Source organism: Prionailurus viverrinus, chromosome X, assembly GCF_022837055.1.
Source record: "Prionailurus viverrinus isolate Anna chromosome X, UM_Priviv_1.0, whole genome shotgun sequence".
NCBI lineage: Eukaryota > Metazoa > Chordata > Mammalia > Carnivora > Felidae > Prionailurus > Prionailurus viverrinus.
Window position 1 is genome coordinate 1,852,052 of NC_062579.1, and position 18,430 is coordinate 1,870,481.

An 18,430-nucleotide genomic window follows, 5' to 3' on the forward strand; every position below is an offset into this window, starting at 1 on the left:
TGTCTATGGTGTCGGAAAGACTGAATCCTATCTTTGCCCCTCTTTAAGTCAGTCAGGTGCAGGAGACATTATCTTCAGAGGAATACATAAATATATGTATCAGCCCTGAGCAAGGAGATATTTCACCTGTGTCAGCAGAGGCGAGGTTAAGTGCAAAGCTGAGTGATTACATGGTGAGTTCAGCCCAATCTGCAAATAATAACTGTCAATCTGTAAATAATAGTAATTAATAATAATTACTTGTAGTTATCAGTAATTACTACTAATCATTAGCAATTATTATTGTTGTTTAAAAATTTGTCCAGTTTTTCTGATCTGCACAGATTGCTTTTCTTCCTGCTTTATGTGGGTAATTACTTCAAATTTCGAATTTATTTTGCTATAGTGTAGCAATAACTTACGCAAAAAAAAACCCTGAAAACCCTGAGCTTCCTTAATTATTGGTTCCTCAACTGTAAAATTAATGGACTAGATCCAAAAACTTTCTATGATTAATATGTAGAAATATAAAAAGGGAAAATAATTATACATGTACCTGTTTTAATCATCAGAAGAACCTTAAGAGCAGAATAACTGAAATGTGCCAGTTTTAAGTGCCCTTGTCTGTTGAAACTCATCATTTAATGCCCAGAGCCGTACGGCTGTGTTTTTACAAGCTTCTGGTATGCACACAATACACCCAATATTGTGACACCAGAATGTAACAGAGTTTTTTTTTTTTTTTTTTTAATACGCTGCTTGCTGCTTTAGAGTATTATTTAACTTCAAACCCAAACCTAGTTTCTCTAATTGTCAATGGAAACAGTGGGTTCCCATAGTTACAAAGGAAAGAGTGTTACTGAAGAGAACAGAAAGACTAATGAAATTTTAAATGACAGATTCAAAGGCACAAGGAATCTGGCCCCAACAGGGAACCGGAGGCTTATCAGGGCGATGATCACAGTAATTACCCTGCAAACATATCAGGATCTGGCTCTGAGCGTCTCCTCAGACTTTCCACACACCAGTGCCACAGCCCTTCCAAATACTGATGTCGATCCTGTTGCAGAGCCTGCTGGGAGCGCCTGGTTTCCAATCATCAGAGATGCGTGAGGGCACATTCTGGGCACGACAGAGCCTGCCCTGTGACCTGCTTCACACGGGGGCCCTGTGTGGCACCCCAGCACACACAAATTACATTCCACAGTGTCCCGCCTCCACATTTCCCTCCTGGTGGAAGGCTACTGGCCTGCACACCCATCTGTCCGGGATCTCACTGTGTTCCTCAAGGAAAGTACTGTCCACCAACATGCTCCAAGACCTAAGTGGTAGGGGTGGTAGCTTAGAAGTCTAACACGCTAAGATCTGTCTTTGCTTCCGGGAGGCATCCTAAAGAATCTACTGAAATACCATACAAATGGGATGTTCATGTAAAATGAAAAAGGGGAAAATCTGGTGAATGAACAGATGTGACATTGAACTGAAAATCGTCATGTCACTTATAAAACAACAGACTAAGATAGAACTACTTGTTTTCTAAAGTAACAAGAGACACGTACTCCAAGGAGTATCGCTATTCTGTAGCGGGCCTCTGCCCAACTCGGAAGACTAAAGTAACAGACGCGTACTCCAAGGAGTATCGCTGTTCTGTAGCGGACCTCTGCCCAACTCGGAAGACTAAAGTAACAAGAGACGCGTACTCCAAGGAGTATCGCTGTTCTGTAGCGGGTCTCTGCCTAACTCGTAAGAAAAGAAGCAATAGTTGGTCCATGAATTAGTGTAAACCCACAGACAAGTCTTCAATGTGATAGGGTAGCCACTCAAACAATAGAAGGCCTAGAATCAGTAGAACATGACTTGAAATAATAAATGAATGATTACTTTGGATTTATTTCTTATTTACTAGGCTACGTGCTTGAATTGGTGCTTCATATTTAGTAGTATATTATCTAAGTTTCTAGAGTCGATACATCCAGTCCATTGACTGATGGCTAAACATCCAGTGAGGTATGGCCTTGCAGGAACAGAGGGGGCAAGAGGGCGAGACATCAATATGTAGGCAGAAGGAGATTGAGAGATACAGAGATAAGGAGAGAGAGAATTATTAATGGCAGCTCCGGGTTCATAACCGAGAAGCATCAAGACAGACTGATAATCACGTTAGCTGGGGAGTTGGGGTTTAAAAGGAGGAAGGTGGGGATGGAATAAACCTCTACTGAAGAACGAGGAAACCCTACCTAGGGTCCAAATCTGGGCTTCTGGGCTACCGTGTCCCATCCACCCTCTACCAGGCACAATCACGTCCACCCGTGAGAAGCAAACCTTTGCTCCTCCAACCCTGGTGACACTGGCATGTCACAGAAACGCCCATGTGTTTCACCGCAAAAACATGCAGCCACATTCTGTGTAGGAAGACAGCATTGGTGGTGGTCCTGTTTCAACATTCCATGGTTTATCCAAATTGCTGACCCTTCTAAATCTTTCAAAGGACACGAAAACTAGTAATCAAGAATCCTGATAGGGTTTTTAAAAAAGGGATTTAATTAGAAACATCCATCAAAAGCCATGTGGATAAAAATGAGAAAAAAAAAAGGCATGAAATCTGTTTTGCATTATAAACTTTGAAGCTTTCTATTCAAACCAATTTTCTTTAAGTAAAAACTTAATGGTGTCACCAAAGCCATGTTGATACAGAGATTCCATTTTCCTCTTGCTTGGTGGAAAAAGGGCTTGGTTCAGTCTCACCAAGTTAGCCACAGACAGCTAGAACAGAAAGACAAATTGAAGCTATGAGACATTACAGTACAGGGACATGTAACCTGAGATTTCTTATCACAGGTACAATTAGGGGCTTAAAAAGTCTGTAGGAGAAAAATCCAACTCGAAAGGTTAACTTCACCCACAGGCTAGATGAGGGTCTCTGGGTCTTGATGCTAATGACGTGTGGGGACACATACTTGTGCGTTGTGGGGGCTGTCTGTGCATCACAGGATGTTGGGCACCAGTCCTGACCTCTACCCCCTGGATGCCAGGAGTGCCTAGCAGATGTGAGAAGCAAACATGTCCAGGCATCGCCACTGTGTCCTAAGTGTAATATCACCTCGGGGTGAGAACGATTAGACGAGGTTAAGGAAGTCAATATGTAAGTTCTTCAGTCGAGTTTTCCTCCAATACTTTGTGACACTTAATTATCACCATGTTTTTAAACCAATAAACGATCTAATTTAAACTTGCCCTGAAATTCTCTCACTAGTTTACTGACCTGAAGAAGTGAAGAGAGAAGAACTTTTCACAAACGGACAGTAAATGGGGACAGGTCTGCATACTCACATCCGTATGCATAACATGTATTGGAAACTAGTAAAAAACCATATTACTGAGAACATGCAGTTTGTACGTAACATTATCAATGAGCTTCCAACATTTTGGAAGCGTGTGGAAGTTCTTAGGCAGGTGACTTCAAATATCACTGAACACAGCACTCACCATGATGTCCTGTTTGGCGATATTAACGTACACATTCAACTGCCCTTTGTCCTGCGGGGAGATGTCCAGTCGTCCACTGAAGGGTGAGATGGTCACCGTCCGGCCGACAGGGAGGATGGGAAGGCCGTTGGTGAGGCCTCCATCCACCCACTTCTGTGGAAAGAAACAGCCCGTGTCGGCACATGTCCATGAGACACGTCCCACGTGGAGCAGATAAACACAGATTTTTCAACAGGACTCCTTCCTTGTAATATCATTGAAGCCTCTTCTATGCTCTTCAATTACTGTTTATGGGGACTAATCCGATGGGTGATTTTTTAAATCTTTCTACACAGATCATTTACCCATAGAATGGGAAGCTGACAGAAATCAGGAAACCTCTCCAATTGTTTAAAAACTTTCAGGGGCGCCTGGGTGGCTCAGTCGGTTAAGCGGCCGACTTCGGCTCAGGTCACGATCTCGCAGGTCCATGAGTTCGAGCCCCGCGTCGGGCTCTGGGCTGATGGCTCAGAGCCTGGAGCCTGCTCCCGATTCTGTGTCTCCCTCTCTCTCTGCCCCTCCCCCATTCATGCTCTGTTTCTCTCTGTCTCAAAAATAAATAAAACGTTAAAGAAAAAAAAAAATTTAACAACTTTCAGAAGAGGGGCACCTGAATGGCTCAGTCAGTTAAGGATCCGGTTCGTGGTTTCAGCTCTGGTCATGATCTCACGGTTCGTGAGTTCAAGCCTCATATCAGGCTCTGTGCTGACAGTGCGGAGCCTGCTTGGGATTCTCTCTCTGTCCCTGTCTCTCTGCCCTTCCCCTGTTCCCTCTGTCTCTCTCTCTCTCTCAGAAATAAATAAATTAAAAGTTAAAAAAAAATTAAAGCTTTCAGATTATTTTTTTTTAAATGTTTATTTTTGAGAGAGACACAGAGTGCAAGATGGGGAGGGTCAGAGAGAGGGGGAGACACCTAACCGACTGAGCCACCCAGGTGCCCCTAGTAGATTATTTTAAATACGACGTACCTAAATTTTTATGATGCCGGTGGATGCATGAGAAGACATGTAATAAGACTGGGGCTCACTATCTAATCAGAGTGGAAAGCCATGTTTACAGTTGATCCTGAATAACCAACTAGCAAATGGGACGTTCCATTTTTGTTATAAGAACTAGACATTGGCATTTCCTGTAGCAAACTTAAAAATAACCAGAACAACCAGAAATCCTTCTATTTCCAAAGTGGCACCTTGAGTTTAAGATGTGAGTTTTTATTTATTTTTTTTTCAGGTTTTTTTTTTCAGTTTGTTTATATATTTATTTTGAGAGAGAGACAGCGAGCATGAGCAGGGGACGGAGGGAGGGAGAGAGAGAGAGAGAGAGAGAGAATCCCAAGCAGGCCTCGCAGAGTCAGCACAGAGCCCAACGTGTGGCTAGAATTCATAAAACGTGAGATCACGCTCTGAGCTGAAATCAGGAGCCGGACGCTTCACCGAAGGAGCCACCCAGGCGTCCCAAGACATGTGGTTTTAAAGCCACAAAGAATGAGAAGCACCACATAACAAAACAAACAAAACAAAACAAAACAGACATTACTCACAAGAGGTTTCTTTGTTTTCTTTCAGACTCGTGCCTAATGGAGAGCGATGGACAGAGCAGGTAAGAGAAGCTTTAGAGGCTTCCGCACAACCGTGTGGTCAAAGAGACAGAGCATGAGCGGGGGAGGGGCAGAGAGAGAGGGAGACACAGAATCCGAAGCAGGCTCCAGGCACAGAGCCCGACGCGGGCTTGAACTCACGGACCGAGAGATCACGACCTGAACCGAAGTTGGGTGCTCAACGAGCTGAGCCGTGCAGGTGTCTCATTATGCTGTCCATTTCAGAGCCACAGAGTGTCAGGCCACCATTGTTCCAACCAACGTGAGGACATAATCTGCTGTAACAATAAATAAACGTGTGTGTGCGCGCACACACACACACACAGCTGAAGTGCAAAATCTCCAAGTTATATCTGTGATTGGAAATAGCTTTCAGTTGATAGTCGCAAAAAAAAAAAAAAAAAGAAAAGTCTGGTAATGGTTGACAAGCCCCCAGAGAAGAATCCTCACCGCAGAATTCTGCAGGCTGAGTTTCCCCTGAACATTGAGAATGTCATGTAGGGAAACCATATCTGTGCTGCTCAGCAGAGGCACAGGAGGGAGGAAGGGTTAGTAGACAATGTCCTGAACTTGGTTAAAACACACACTCGTTTTGTTCTAAGGTGTCTTTTTTTAAAATGTTTTTTACTTGCTTTTATTGCTAAAGCTGGTGACTGATCAGCACTGCACTGTTTGCAATGGCTTTGGCCAGCAGCAGCTCCCCCAAAGGGCATAAAGGTAAATGAGTGGACCCTGTGTTGAAAAGTGGAGGGGACTGCATTTTGCTGTTGCAGAAAACAGAAGCAGATCAAGATGAAAAGAAAACCGATCTGCACGATTTGCATGTCATTATTTTTAAAAGAATGTCACAGGCCTTACCATGTAATTACATTATATAGGCACACATTCATATGTGGTTGTGTGTGTTTAACTCCCAGACTCGTATGTGTGTGTATTGTGTGTGTGTATATATATATATATATATATATATGTTTATATAAACAGGTTTTTTTTTATGTTTATTTTTGAGAGAGGGGGAGAGAGAGCCCATGGGCAGGAGCGGGGCGGGGACAGAAAGAGAGGGAGACAGAGGATGCGAAGCCGGCTCTGTGCTCACAGCAGGGAGCCCGATGTGGGGCTCGAACTTATAAACCATGAGATCATGGCCTGAACTGAAGTTGGAGGCTTAAGTGGCTGAGCCACGCAGGAAGAATTTTTAAAAGGGAGATTTGCAGTGAGAAGGCCCCAAAATATGCGGTTCTGTGCCTTATTGTCTCAGAGCTTGCTTTTGTCTTATTTTTTTTCTTTTGCTTTGGGCATGGATACCAATTTCTATAATATGTTAACAACTACAGGAAAAAAAAACCACCTCCCCAAATTATCTTTCATAGTCTCAATAGGATATTTGACCAATGACGTAGAGCTGTGCTTCATTTTCATCAAGGGATATCAATAATATGTACCTTGTGTCATGGGACTTGAGAGCTCATGTGACTTCACTCAATTTAAGGAAAAGAGGGCAATCTGGCTCATCCCACTGCCAAGTGTTCTAACATATCACAGGGTTAATGAGTGCTGTTTCGGGGAACTGAAAAGTGTCCAGATTTGCCTCACTCTTGTTAGCTGATTCTGATTGCATAAAGGACTATAGGCAACGTACAGCTTATCTAATGACTTGACTGAATGTGCAGCAGACCAGCACCTCTCTCACCGTGACCCTGCCGGCTCAGGCACTCTGGACGCAGCACCTCTGGCTGCTGATGCGTGCTCTAGGGAATGGATCTAGACCATTCCCCCAAAACCACTTGTTCTTTCTTTCTTTCTCTTTGTTTCTTCTCTTTTCTTTCTTCCTTCTTTCTTTCTTTTCTTTCTTTCTCTTTCTTTCTTTTTTTAATATATGAAATTTATTGTCAAATTGGTTTCCAAACAACACCTAGTGCTCATCCCCTCCTCAATACCCATCATCCATCATCCCCTCCCCCACCCCCCATCAGCCCTCAGTTTGTTCTCAGTTTTTAAGAGTCTCTTAATGCTTTGGCTGTCTCCCACTCTGACCTCTTTTTTTTTTTTTTTCCTTCCCATCCCCCATGGGTTCCTGTTAAGTTTCTCAGGATCCACATTAAGAGTGAAAACATACGGTATCTCTCTTTCTCTGTATGACTTATTTCACTTAGCATCACACTCTCCAGTTCCATCCACGTTGCTACAAAAGGCTCATTTCATTCTTCCTCATTGCCAAATAGTATTCCATTGTGTACATAAACCACAACTTCTTAATCCATTCATCAATTGATGGACGTTTAGGCTCTTTCCATAATTTGGCGATTGTTGAGAGTGCTCCTATAAACATTGGGGTGCAAGTGCCCCTTGCATCAGCACTCCCGTATCCCTTGGGTGAATTCCTAGCAGTGCTGTTGCTGGGTCATAGGGTAGGTCTATTTTTACTTTTTTGAGGAACCTCCTCACTGTTTTCCAGAGCAAAACTGCACATTCTTTCAGGCACGCTGATTCCAGCCAAATCGCTAGTAACAACAGTAACAGCGGTAAACATTCCTCGGCCCCAAATTAAAAGTGGAAATGTTTTGTATCCAGTGTGGTCTAGTTGAAACGCCTGCCTCGTACGTACTGCTGTCCGTGAATTCTCTGGCTCTTTGCTACTGATTCCTCCAAGTGTTCCGTGCTGCCCACCTTGCGGCCAGCATTCTGTAAGGTGGGAACGACTGCCGTGGGCTTCTATGATTCCAGAATCTTTCACAGAAAAAACAAAAAATAAGAAAACAAAACCCCTGTGCTGTTCTTCCCATGATGGTTTGGTATCAGTTATAAAGGGACTTTGGTGACGGTCACCATCATGCATGTGTCAGGCCTTGTGAAAGTTTGGGGTACACACTGAGGTGCCCTGGGAACCTAGGAAGGACACGCCCGGGGTTTAGGAATTTGAGCACTTCTTGTGAAGTAACTAAAGGGGAAAAACGTAAGCAGGTGATGTCCACAGCGTGTGCCGTGGTGGGCACTGTGCTACGTCCATCCAGGAGAGGGTCTCCAGGCACGGCTCAATCGTCTTCAGGTGTATCTTGCTCGAAAAGCAGGTGAGTACAGGGGTGCGTCTGTCGGTTCGGCAGCCCACTCTTGATTTTGGCTCAGGTCATGATCTCACAGTTGTTGAGTTCAGTCCCTGCTTGGGCTCCATGCTGACAGCACGGAGCCTGCTTGGGGTTCTTTCTGTCCCTGTCTCTCTGACCCTCCCCTGCTCTCTCTCTCTCTCTCTCTCTCTCAAAATAAATTTTAAAAAAGCAAGTGAATACAAACCACTTTGTCAGAACAAGCAATGAAACGCTGATGTCTATAATTATTTTAAGTACCAGAACGCAGGGCTGAATGGTTCTTAGAATGTCTCCCCTATTAGTTTAAATGCTGTTGCATAGGAAGGTCATGCTGGTGTAGTCAGATTCCTCACTTGACAGAAGCAGAAACTGAGGCTTGCAGGGTCACTCACTCTAAGTTACAGGCTGGCTGCTTTTGCAAATAAAGTTTTATTGGCAGACAGCCATGCCCTTCCGCGGAGACACTGCTGTGCTACTTTTGCACTAAAACAGCAAAGCTGAGTAGCTGGGTCAACAGACACTGCACGCCCCACACGCCAGGGCGCTCACTACGCAACGCTTTACAGAACGTGTTTCCCAGGCACGGCCGCAGGGTGCGCGGACAGAAGGGGTGCAGCTGGCCTTCTCACCTCCCTTCTTCCTTCACACACACTGTAAAGCGGCCGTGTCTGAGGGAGGCAGGGAGGATCAGAGTTGTTTTCTGCAGGGGCGCCTGGGGGGCTCAGTTGGCTGAGTGTGCGACTTCCGCTCAGGTCATGATCTCACCACTGGGGGGTTCGAGCCCCACCCCAGACTCTCTGCTGTCAGCACGGAGTCTGCTTCCATTCCTTTCTCCCTCTCTCTCTGCTCTTCCCCAGTTTGTGCTTTCTCTCTGTCTCAAAAATAAATAAAAACATCAAAAAAAAATTAAAAAAAGAATTGATTTCTGCAGGGTACAGGAGGTGGGGACGGGGGAAGGAATTATGGCACACATGCCTTATTTTCTTTTATGATATAGAGGACAGATAGTAATGTCCCACAGCACATTCTTGGGGGTTTTTTTTTAATGTATTATTTTACTTATTTGAGAGAGAGAGAGGCATGGCAGATAAAGAATCTGAATCAGGCTCCAGGGTCTGAGCCGTCAGCACAGAGCCCCATGCGGGGCTTGAACGCACAAACCATGAGATCATGACCTGAGCCGAAGCCGGATGCTTAACCAACTAAGCCAGCCAGGTGCCCCTGAACACTTTTGGTTCTTGATTCTCAAAATAGAGGGGAGGGAGAGACAGAAAGACAAGGAAATACCCACTCCCCAAAATGTAGATCAGACCCTCCCATTAGAGATAAAGAAATGCAGGAGGGGAGAAGAGATCTATGATCCCTTCTTAATCACAGGGAGACAACTTAAAACAAAAAATTTCAGAAGAGGTTAAAAAAAAAACCCTTCAGTACTTCTACTAAAGATTATTGGTACATTGTTGTCTTAACTTTTGAATTTCTGATTTTTGATTCAAAAATGATGACTTTAGGTACTTACTTTTCAGAAAATGCTAGAGGTGTTTAGCTAGTGACAGTATAAATGTTACATCAAAAACATTCCCTGGAACACTAACATGTTTTTCCAAACCGACAGTGCAAAAACTTTTAGGATGTTGCTGAAAACTAAGACCTTCTCCGTCGGAATAACTGACTTGATATCCAGATTCCCGTCAAGCCTAATCTGGCCAGTCGCCAGGCCAGTTACCACTTACTGTTGACTGTGTTGGTGACTGCACCACCTATCTGTGTGAAACGTCTAAGTCACGAAGAAATAGACGTGGGAGAATTATGGTAATAGTTATATACAAATACATAGTAACGGTATTCCACGACGGTCTTTCCCACAAATATGTCAGTAATGAAAGAATTAATAATCCATATCCCATACAAAATGCTCACTAGACTAGAATAATTCAATGTTAAATTTTCTCTAGATAATACATAGTCAAAATATTGCCTGAATTCTAATTCAGACAAGAAAAAAGAAAAAAAAAAAACACCCTACAGCTTGTCTTGTGATGTGCATACCATCAGTTCTAGAGATGATCTTCTTCTGTTATTATGACCAATTAGACCATTGCCAATGCTGATGCTATCACTTAAAAAACCAAACCAGACAACTTGTTAGTTCAGACCTCCTCTTGAAAATGCTCATGCTTGTTCCAAATTGATGTCAAGAATTGTGAAAACGTGGCGTTTTCTGAGGATGCACATTCAGAGGCCAGATATGCTGACTGAAGATTCCTGAGTAAGAAATACAAGTCTGACCTTCAATATGTTTCTGTTCTTCATTCATTTATTCAGCAGCTAATGACTATCTACCATAAACAGGGTCCTAAAAACAGGTCTTAGAAGAGGAAGCCAGGAGACCTACAAGAACTTTAAAAAAGTTAGGGAAGGGGCTCCTGGGTGGCTCATCCAGTTAAGAGTCCAACTTTAGCTCAGGTCATGATCTCATGGTTCGTGAGTTCAAACCCTGCATTAGGCTGTGTGCTGACAGTGTGGAGCCTGCTTGTGATTCTCTCCCTCTCTTTCTCTCTAAATAAACAAATACTTTTTAAAAAAAAATTAGCAAAGGGGCTCCTGGGTGGCTCATTCTGTTAAGAGTCCGACTTTGGCTCAGGTCATGATCTCATGGTTCGTGAGTTCAAACCCTGCATTAGGCTCTGTGCTGACGGCGTGGAGCCTGCTTGGGATTCTCTCCCTCTCTTTCTCCCTAAATAAACAAATAACTTTTAAAAAAAATTAGGGAAGGGGAGCCTGGGTGGCTCAGTCGGTTAAGTGTCCGACTTGGGCTCAGGTCACGATCTCAAGGTTCGTGAGCTTGAACCCCCACGTCGGGCTCTGTGCCGATAGCTCAGAGCCTGGAGTCTGCTTCGGATTCTGTGTCTCCCTCTCTCTCTGTCTCTCCTCCTCTCATGCTCTGTCTCTTTCTCTGTGTCAAAAAAAAAATAAACATTAAAAAATAAATAAATAAATAAATAAAAATTAGGAAAAGGAAATAGACATCAGACTACATCAAATAGCTACTAGACAGGTTAGGAAGGAATTATACTGTCTGTTAAGTTAATCTTCTGCCTTACGAAAGTATGAAACTTATTTAAAAAAAATTTTTTTTAATGCTTATTTTTGAGAGAGAGCGAGAACGCACAAGTGGGCCACACGGTATACTCACCAGGCCGCACCACCACAGGGCACTACTCTGCCTCCTGCTGCTGCTGTCACCTCAGTCACTTCAGAAAAACCACCAAATCCTGCCAACCAATCAAGACCTGACTTCCACAAAAACACTAAAACCTAGAACAGGAGACGTGTTTTCAGCATGATGGGATTTTTTTCTGTAAGTTAAGTCATAGGAAAAGCTCACACCCACTGGCAAATGCTGCATTTAAATCAAAGTTTGTGTTTGGCTGAAAATGGAAAGATTCCAGCAAGCAAGCTGGCCTACAAATCCTACAGAAACTGTGGGAGGCTCTCAGGCTGAAAGAGCATCTGTGATAAGCACGGAAGGAGGCCAGAATGTTGGTAAGTGTGTGCACACGTGCACAAGGTCTCCGAGGGTTCTGTCCCTCATCGTGTGCTCAGGACCCCCTCTTTGTGGACAGCAGTAAAGCACAACGGAAACCTGACGCTTTCAGGAGACCTTAAAATTAAGTAAGTGTCACATGTCTACTTTGCACAGACATGGGTAATGGGCAACAAACTAGACAGACTGGGGCAGGAGACACGGCAGAGGCACAAACACTGGAGATCATCCTGGGAAAGGTGCCCACTCACTAGCTAGGTGACCTCTGTGAAGTCAAATGCACATCTCTGAACCTCCCTTTCTCCTCGTCTGCAAAATACAGCGCAGTCATCCCATGACAGGTGAGGGGGTTCTGTTGCAGCCAACAGAAAACGATAACAGCATGAGTTGTACTGCTTTTTCCATTACAAGGAAAATGGAGAGTGGACTGGTAAGGGTGGCCTCCCCAAGTCGTTCAGGGCACGTCTTTCCAGTTCACTCTGTGGCCATCTCCACGGTGGGATTGGTGACCTCATGATGCAGAATGGCTGCTGCAGTTCCAGTCATCACAGCTAGGTTCTGGGCAGCAGGAAGTAAAGAAAGGTATACAAGCTCCCTTCCTGTAAGTCCCACAGTAATCCAGCTTATATCTCACCAGCCAGCACTTAAATGGGAGCCTCACCTAGCTACAATGGAAGTCTGGAAATGTCCGGCCAACCACTCTGATTCTGTCATAAGGAAGGAGAGGAGAGTTCACGGTGGAAGAAAGCTAGAAGCCTCTATCACCTGCACCTCATTCATAACACCTTTACTAGTATTTGTACAGGAAACTGTTTAGCATAGTGTTAGAGCATCCTTGGCTTCTGGGGCTCAGCTGTATTGTAACTTTTTAAAAAAATTTATCTTATTTTGGGAGAGAGAGACGGCGGGGGGGGGGGGGGGGGGAGGGGGGGGAACGCCAAGCAGGCCCTGCACTGTCAGCACAGAGCCTGATGCGGGGCTCAAACTCACGAAGCGTGAGATCATGAGCTGAGCCGAAACCAAGAGTCTGGCACTTAACTGCCCGAGCCACCAGGCGCCCCAGCTCTTGTAACCTTGCTTCCACCCTCCCTTTCTGAAATTCCCACCTCCTTTGTAGCACATTCTGCATCTACACCCTCCCTGCTCAATTGCTACCTCTTAATTATTGATCACGTTGGCAATTCTGGGGACTCTTGACTCCCCAACCCCCTTTCATAACATGTCATCTCTAAGACACCTTAGAGTTTTTTTTTGCCCATTTCTATCATTATTGTATATTCTATGTTTAGCCATTTCTATCATTATTATATATTACACAATCATACTTTGAAGTAAAATCATTACATTTCAGATCATTATAAAGTTAGTTTATAAGATAACATTGATTTTGGTAGCATCTTAATAAAAATTTATAGCTAAAAATAAATGTTAACTTTTACTCCTATCCTATAATAGGAGGGAAAATGCTATTGAACTTAAAGTAATTACAATAAAGTACAGTACCTCTCAAATTTTTAGATGGCAACATACCTCACACTCCTTGGGAACTAAATACCTGTTAGGTCTGAGAGAAAGTACCAACCGTAGGGGAAAAAAAAAAACAAACCCAACCCTGCTTTCCATGAACTGATGTTTAAATTATTTTATGTTGCTCTTAAAAAAAAAAAAAGATCAGTGTATATTTAGTTTCTAAACAGTAACAAAGAGGGTTTTAGCATTCTGTTTGGACTGTATGCCTATGGCTAATAAACAGAGCTAAACTGAACTGTCCCTCTTAGGCTCTGCAACTTTGCATCTACACGGCTTTTCCGGTTACTTAACATCTCTGTGCCTCTCTCTCCCCGTGTGTCCCTTTAGACGACGGTCCTGGGGCAGACCAATTTGGGCCCAGAAGTGTACAGGAAGCACGGCAAAGGCCTGGAAAGACCAAGAATGCTCAAAGCAAGACAATCAGGAGGGCTTGCGAGATCACAAAAATCGATGCCTTTGTTGTGAGATCACCAATTCCTTGAGTAGAGGTACTGTGCACAGGGCCCTCGAAGTCCCTGAGTGAGTGAATGAATGAATGACAGATATTAAACATTTTTCATGTACTCACTTAGGAGTAAGTGCATATGATGTATATATATATATATATATATATATATACTAAATAAAACAAATGGCATTTATTCATCTGTGAATATGTGCCTGATCTTGGCTATGTGTTAAATAGATACTATATTGCATTATACAATATGTATCTCTAGTATGTGTTAAATAGATGCTGTATTTGATTATAAATACATATCTCTGGTATATGTTAAATAGTGTATTTGATTATAAAATGCATATTTCTGGTATGTGTTAGATATTCTATTTGATTATAAATGTATATCTAGTATATTTTAAATAGATGCTTATATTTGATTGTAAATATGTATCTCTGGTATGTGTTAAGTAGATACTGTATTAGATGATAAAATGCATTGCTCTGGTATGGGTTAAATAGATACTGTATTTGATTACAAATACGTATCTCTGGTGTGTGCTAAGTAGATACTGTATTTGATTATAAAATGCATAACTCTGGTATGTGTGAAATAGATACTGTCTTTGATTTTAAAATGCCTATCTCTGGTATGTGCTAAGTAGATAATTTATTTGATAAAATGTGTAACTGTGGTATGTTTGAAATAGATACTGTCTTTGATTTTAAAATGCCTATCTCTGGTGTGTGCTAAGTAGTTAGTGTATTTGCTTATAAATACGGATCTCTGGCATGTGTTAGAGAGACAGTGTATCTGTTCTACAGTGTGCGCCTGTATGCAGGAGCCAGAGAGGGTAGGTAGGATAATGAACCTTTACTGCAGCGGCTGCAGAAGGCAGAGAGGAGCTGGCCCACAGCCCCGCCTGAGAGCAGATGGCAGGTATTAGCTCACCTTTCCCTCCCTCCCTCTCTCTCTCCCTCCCTCCTGCCTGGAGTGCGGGGGGGGGGGGGGGGGGGGGGGGGGGGGGCCAGGGGAAGAGAGCAGTCCTGCATTGCTGGGGAAGTGCAGGGCCGGGGAGGGGCTTGCTGCCTGGCGGGGGGGGGGGGGGGGGGGGGGGGGGGGGGGGGGGGGGCTCCTGTGGGGGTTGGGGAAGGGGAAGGAGTGGGTGCTGGTGGGGGGGGGGGGGTGGTCACATGCAGAGCCCTGAGGCTTTTCCCTGCTGGCAGCTCAGCTCTGCCTGAAGGGGCTGTGAGTAGGAGTTTACTGTTTTAAAAATTCTTTTAGTTTTTTTTTTCTTTTAACAAAAGGGACAAAATTTATAACCCGATGGAAAAAGGGGCATCCCCATCATTCTGAGTGTCGAGGTCTTGCTGCCATGCCTCCCGTACTTGATTTCTTTTCTGTTAAAAACAAAATTATTTAAAAAAAAATAATATAAACTGATTTGGAATCACCAGCATAATGATAAAATTGGATCCTTGAAAGGAAACGTATTAATCCAGGGAATCCTGATGATTCATCAGTTAAAAGAAGGTTACCTGCCCGTTGTACTCCACTGGTTTCAGGCCCGCGTAAATGGGCAGGAAGCTGCTAGCCAGGAGAACCTGGAGGAGGAAACAGAGAAACAGCCGGCAAGTGTAAGCATTCACACACAAAACACACTTGATGTATTAGTAAAACATGTTACGTTTTTCCAAAAATAACAATGTTCACTGTAAAAGATTAAGTTCTATATATTTCTTTTTTTTAAAATTTTTTTTTAACGTTTATTTATTTTTGAGACAGAGAGACAGAGCATGAACGGGGGAGGGTCAGAGAGAGAGGGAGACACAGCATCTGAAACAGGCTCCAGGGCTCGAACTCACGGACCTCGAGATCATGACCTGAGCCAAAGTTGGACGCTTAACCGACTGAGCCACCCAGGCGCCCCAGTTCTATATATTACAACTGCACACCAGACACAGTTAAGGAGAAGGTGACACTTCTATTGTCTGAAAAGACCATGAACACAGAGGCGAGATTCCATGCTCTGTGACTCAACTGACTTCACCTGAGTAAAATCGCTATTTTAATTGCAGACGACCAGGTCATTAGAAAATTTAACTTCCAGGGAGGTCTACATTCGTGAGCACATACAGGCTGCAAATAAATTATTCACGATGCTCTGTCATATGCTATAAAAATCATTTCTCAGGTTGCACTGTGGAGGGCGCCTCGCTGGCTCAGTCTGTGGAGCGTGTGGCTTGATCTTCGGGTCTTGAGTTCAAGCCCCATGTTGGGGGCAGACTTTACTTGAAAAAAATAAAAATAAGGTTGCACTCTTATTTTTCAGAGGAGCAAACCCTCTGGTTATTACAGAGGAGACCAGCCTGCAGCTTGGGAGGATTCTAATTTCTCCCCACGATGTTGCTAACGGGAGCGACACATTTCATGTGCTAGCCACATGGTCTGCATATATAATGCGACAGCAGCAGCTTGGGACAGCAGGTACGCGTTATCTTCTATTGAAAAAGGCGAAAAAGGTCGCCATTTAGAATATTACCATTTCTTCCAACAGAACTTGGGCATTGGGAGCTTTTCTGACATTTACATGTTTCTTTTCTTTTTTCTAGTGCAGTCTCCAAATCACTACTGTTCTGTTTGGAAAGACACAGCAGTAGATACCGAATATTTAAGCTAGAATCTTTCAACTAGTAACTGTTTCTTGTCAAGGATTTCATGAGATTTGGCAGGGGTGGGGTGGGCATATATTATTCAGAAATGGATTACGGCCCCACAACTGATTTGCAAATCGCCTACTTAGAATTATTTACAACTCAAAGAGCATTTTTCCCCAGGGAAACAATAGTGTAGGTATGTTTTCTGAGGTCAGCTCTCCAAGGCCAATATGTATATTCTGAACTGTGAGTAACGATAGATCCAGTCACCAGCAACTGGACTTTCTGTAGGAGGCGTCCTCTGTGGGGTGGAACCTGGCTGGACCGCTTTTATTTCTGCGTCGTGTACCTGGAAGTTGGCACTGGCTTCTCTGTGCAGTGGTCCCAACTCTTAACAAGGCTCGTGGCTCCTCGCTGCTGAAAAGTGCTTAAGGGACAGGGTCTGTGCCTCCTGCATGGTCGGTCAGGCCTTCTCGGGCCTTCTCAGACCCACAAATGCCTGTTTGACCTCCCCGTCTCCACGGCAGGAATGCAGGTGAGCCCCCTTGATGGGGTTCAGTGGGACAAACAAGGATTCGCCCATGGTGTTGGGGACGTGTCGAGCACAAGGGCTGAGGCTCTAACAGTCCCCATGGCAACGGGCTCCTGACAGGTGGCCTGGAAACATCTGGGGCGTCAGGTGTGAGTAGAACAGCACAAACCAAGACTCTAGCAGAAAAGAAGGAAAGGACTGACACGCGTCACATATCCCTCTTGTTCCAGGCTGGTGCCGGGTGCCCGAACCAGCGACGTCATCTGTGTGCCCAGTGAAAAATGAAAATACAGGTATTAAGAAATGCAAGATGTCAGGGTGCCTGGGTGGCTCAGTGAAACATCCCACTGTTCATTTCTGCTCAGGTCATGATCTCATAGTTTGTGAGATTGAGGCCCACATTGGGCTCTGTGCTGACAGCATGGAGCTTGCTTAGGATTCTCTCTCTCTGTCTCTCTCTCTCTCTCTCCACCTCCCCTGCTTGCATGCACACTCTCAAAATCAATAAATAAAGTTAAAAAAAAAAGAATTGCAACATGTTGACAACAGATCATCAAACCAAAGTACAATGGCAATCTTGCATGAGATTTGTCAACCATCTACAAACAAGACTGTAGGCATGCCTGTCCTTAGCATCCCTCTTCTATTTTTAATGTTTATTTATTTTGAGAGAGAGGGAGAAAGCGAGCAGGGGACGGGGGGAAGAGAGAGGGAGAAAGAGAATCCCAAGCAGGCTCTGCGCTGTCAGCACACAGCCCAACTTAGTGCTTGATCCCATGAACCGTGAGATCATGAGCTGAGCTGAAATCAAGAGTCGCTTAACTGGCTGAGCTGCCCAGGTGCTCCCGCGTTCCTCCTGAAATGTGTGGCTTGATAGAATGCTGAGCTGTGACGCTAGGCAAACCTGTTATACAAACAGGAAAGCAGGAGTGAATATCATCTCGGGTGATTTGTGGGGCATTACTTCATAAGCCAGTGGGGGATGACAGGACAGAGCCAACCTTCTCGGCCCCACAACATCAGCACTTGGGTGTTTTCCAGAGAAAGGCTGTGCACGGTTTCCATTGTCACTGCATTCACCCTAAATGAATTTGGCTCTATCATCAATTGGCTACTCTTAAAAAAAAAAAACAAAAACAATTACAGGCCCTAGGTATGTTTTGTAGACACGCTGTGGCTATTTAATGAAGTAATTTGGCAAAAAGCAACATCGTGCTGTGGCAATCACTGGAACGCTCTGGGGATCGCAGACATATTGTGAAATTACAGTACTTAAGGGTCTTTAAAGAACCAAGGACACTCTGTAAATATGACGATTTATTTCATTATGCTGCATAAATAATCATATGTGCCCTGCAAAAAAAAAAAAAATCACCACCATTAGAATCAGAATGATGTGTTTTTCCTCCCCACTCTCCGTGTCAGAGTATAATGTAAAGTTCACAAGTTAATGCTTGCAAGTGTTTTCGGTGTTTGGTTGAAAAATGCTATTCAATTACTTTCCTACAGATAAGAAGAGTACGAATCTTCCTAAATGATA

General features: G+C 43.9%; 1 protein-coding gene across 4 annotated transcripts in view; it reads right to left on the reverse strand.

Annotated features, from left to right (window-relative positions):
• Positions 1-2,499: 2,499 nt before the first annotated feature.
• PNPLA4 (patatin like phospholipase domain containing 4) overlaps positions 2,500-18,430 on the reverse strand; it is a 30,556-nt gene continuing 14,625 nt past the window's right edge. For all 4 annotated transcript variants that reach the window (XM_047843337.1, XM_047843338.1, XM_047843335.1 and 1 more), the window contains exons 5-7: positions 15,240-15,305; positions 3,466-3,618; positions 2,500-2,742 (exon numbers count right to left, since the gene is read on the reverse strand). In XM_047843337.1, coding sequence (XP_047699293.1) covers positions 2,611-2,742; positions 3,466-3,618; positions 15,240-15,305 — 351 coding nt within the window. In that variant the 3' untranslated portion in view covers positions 2,500-2,610. The remainder of the gene's footprint in view (positions 2,743-3,465; positions 3,619-15,239; positions 15,306-18,430) is intronic.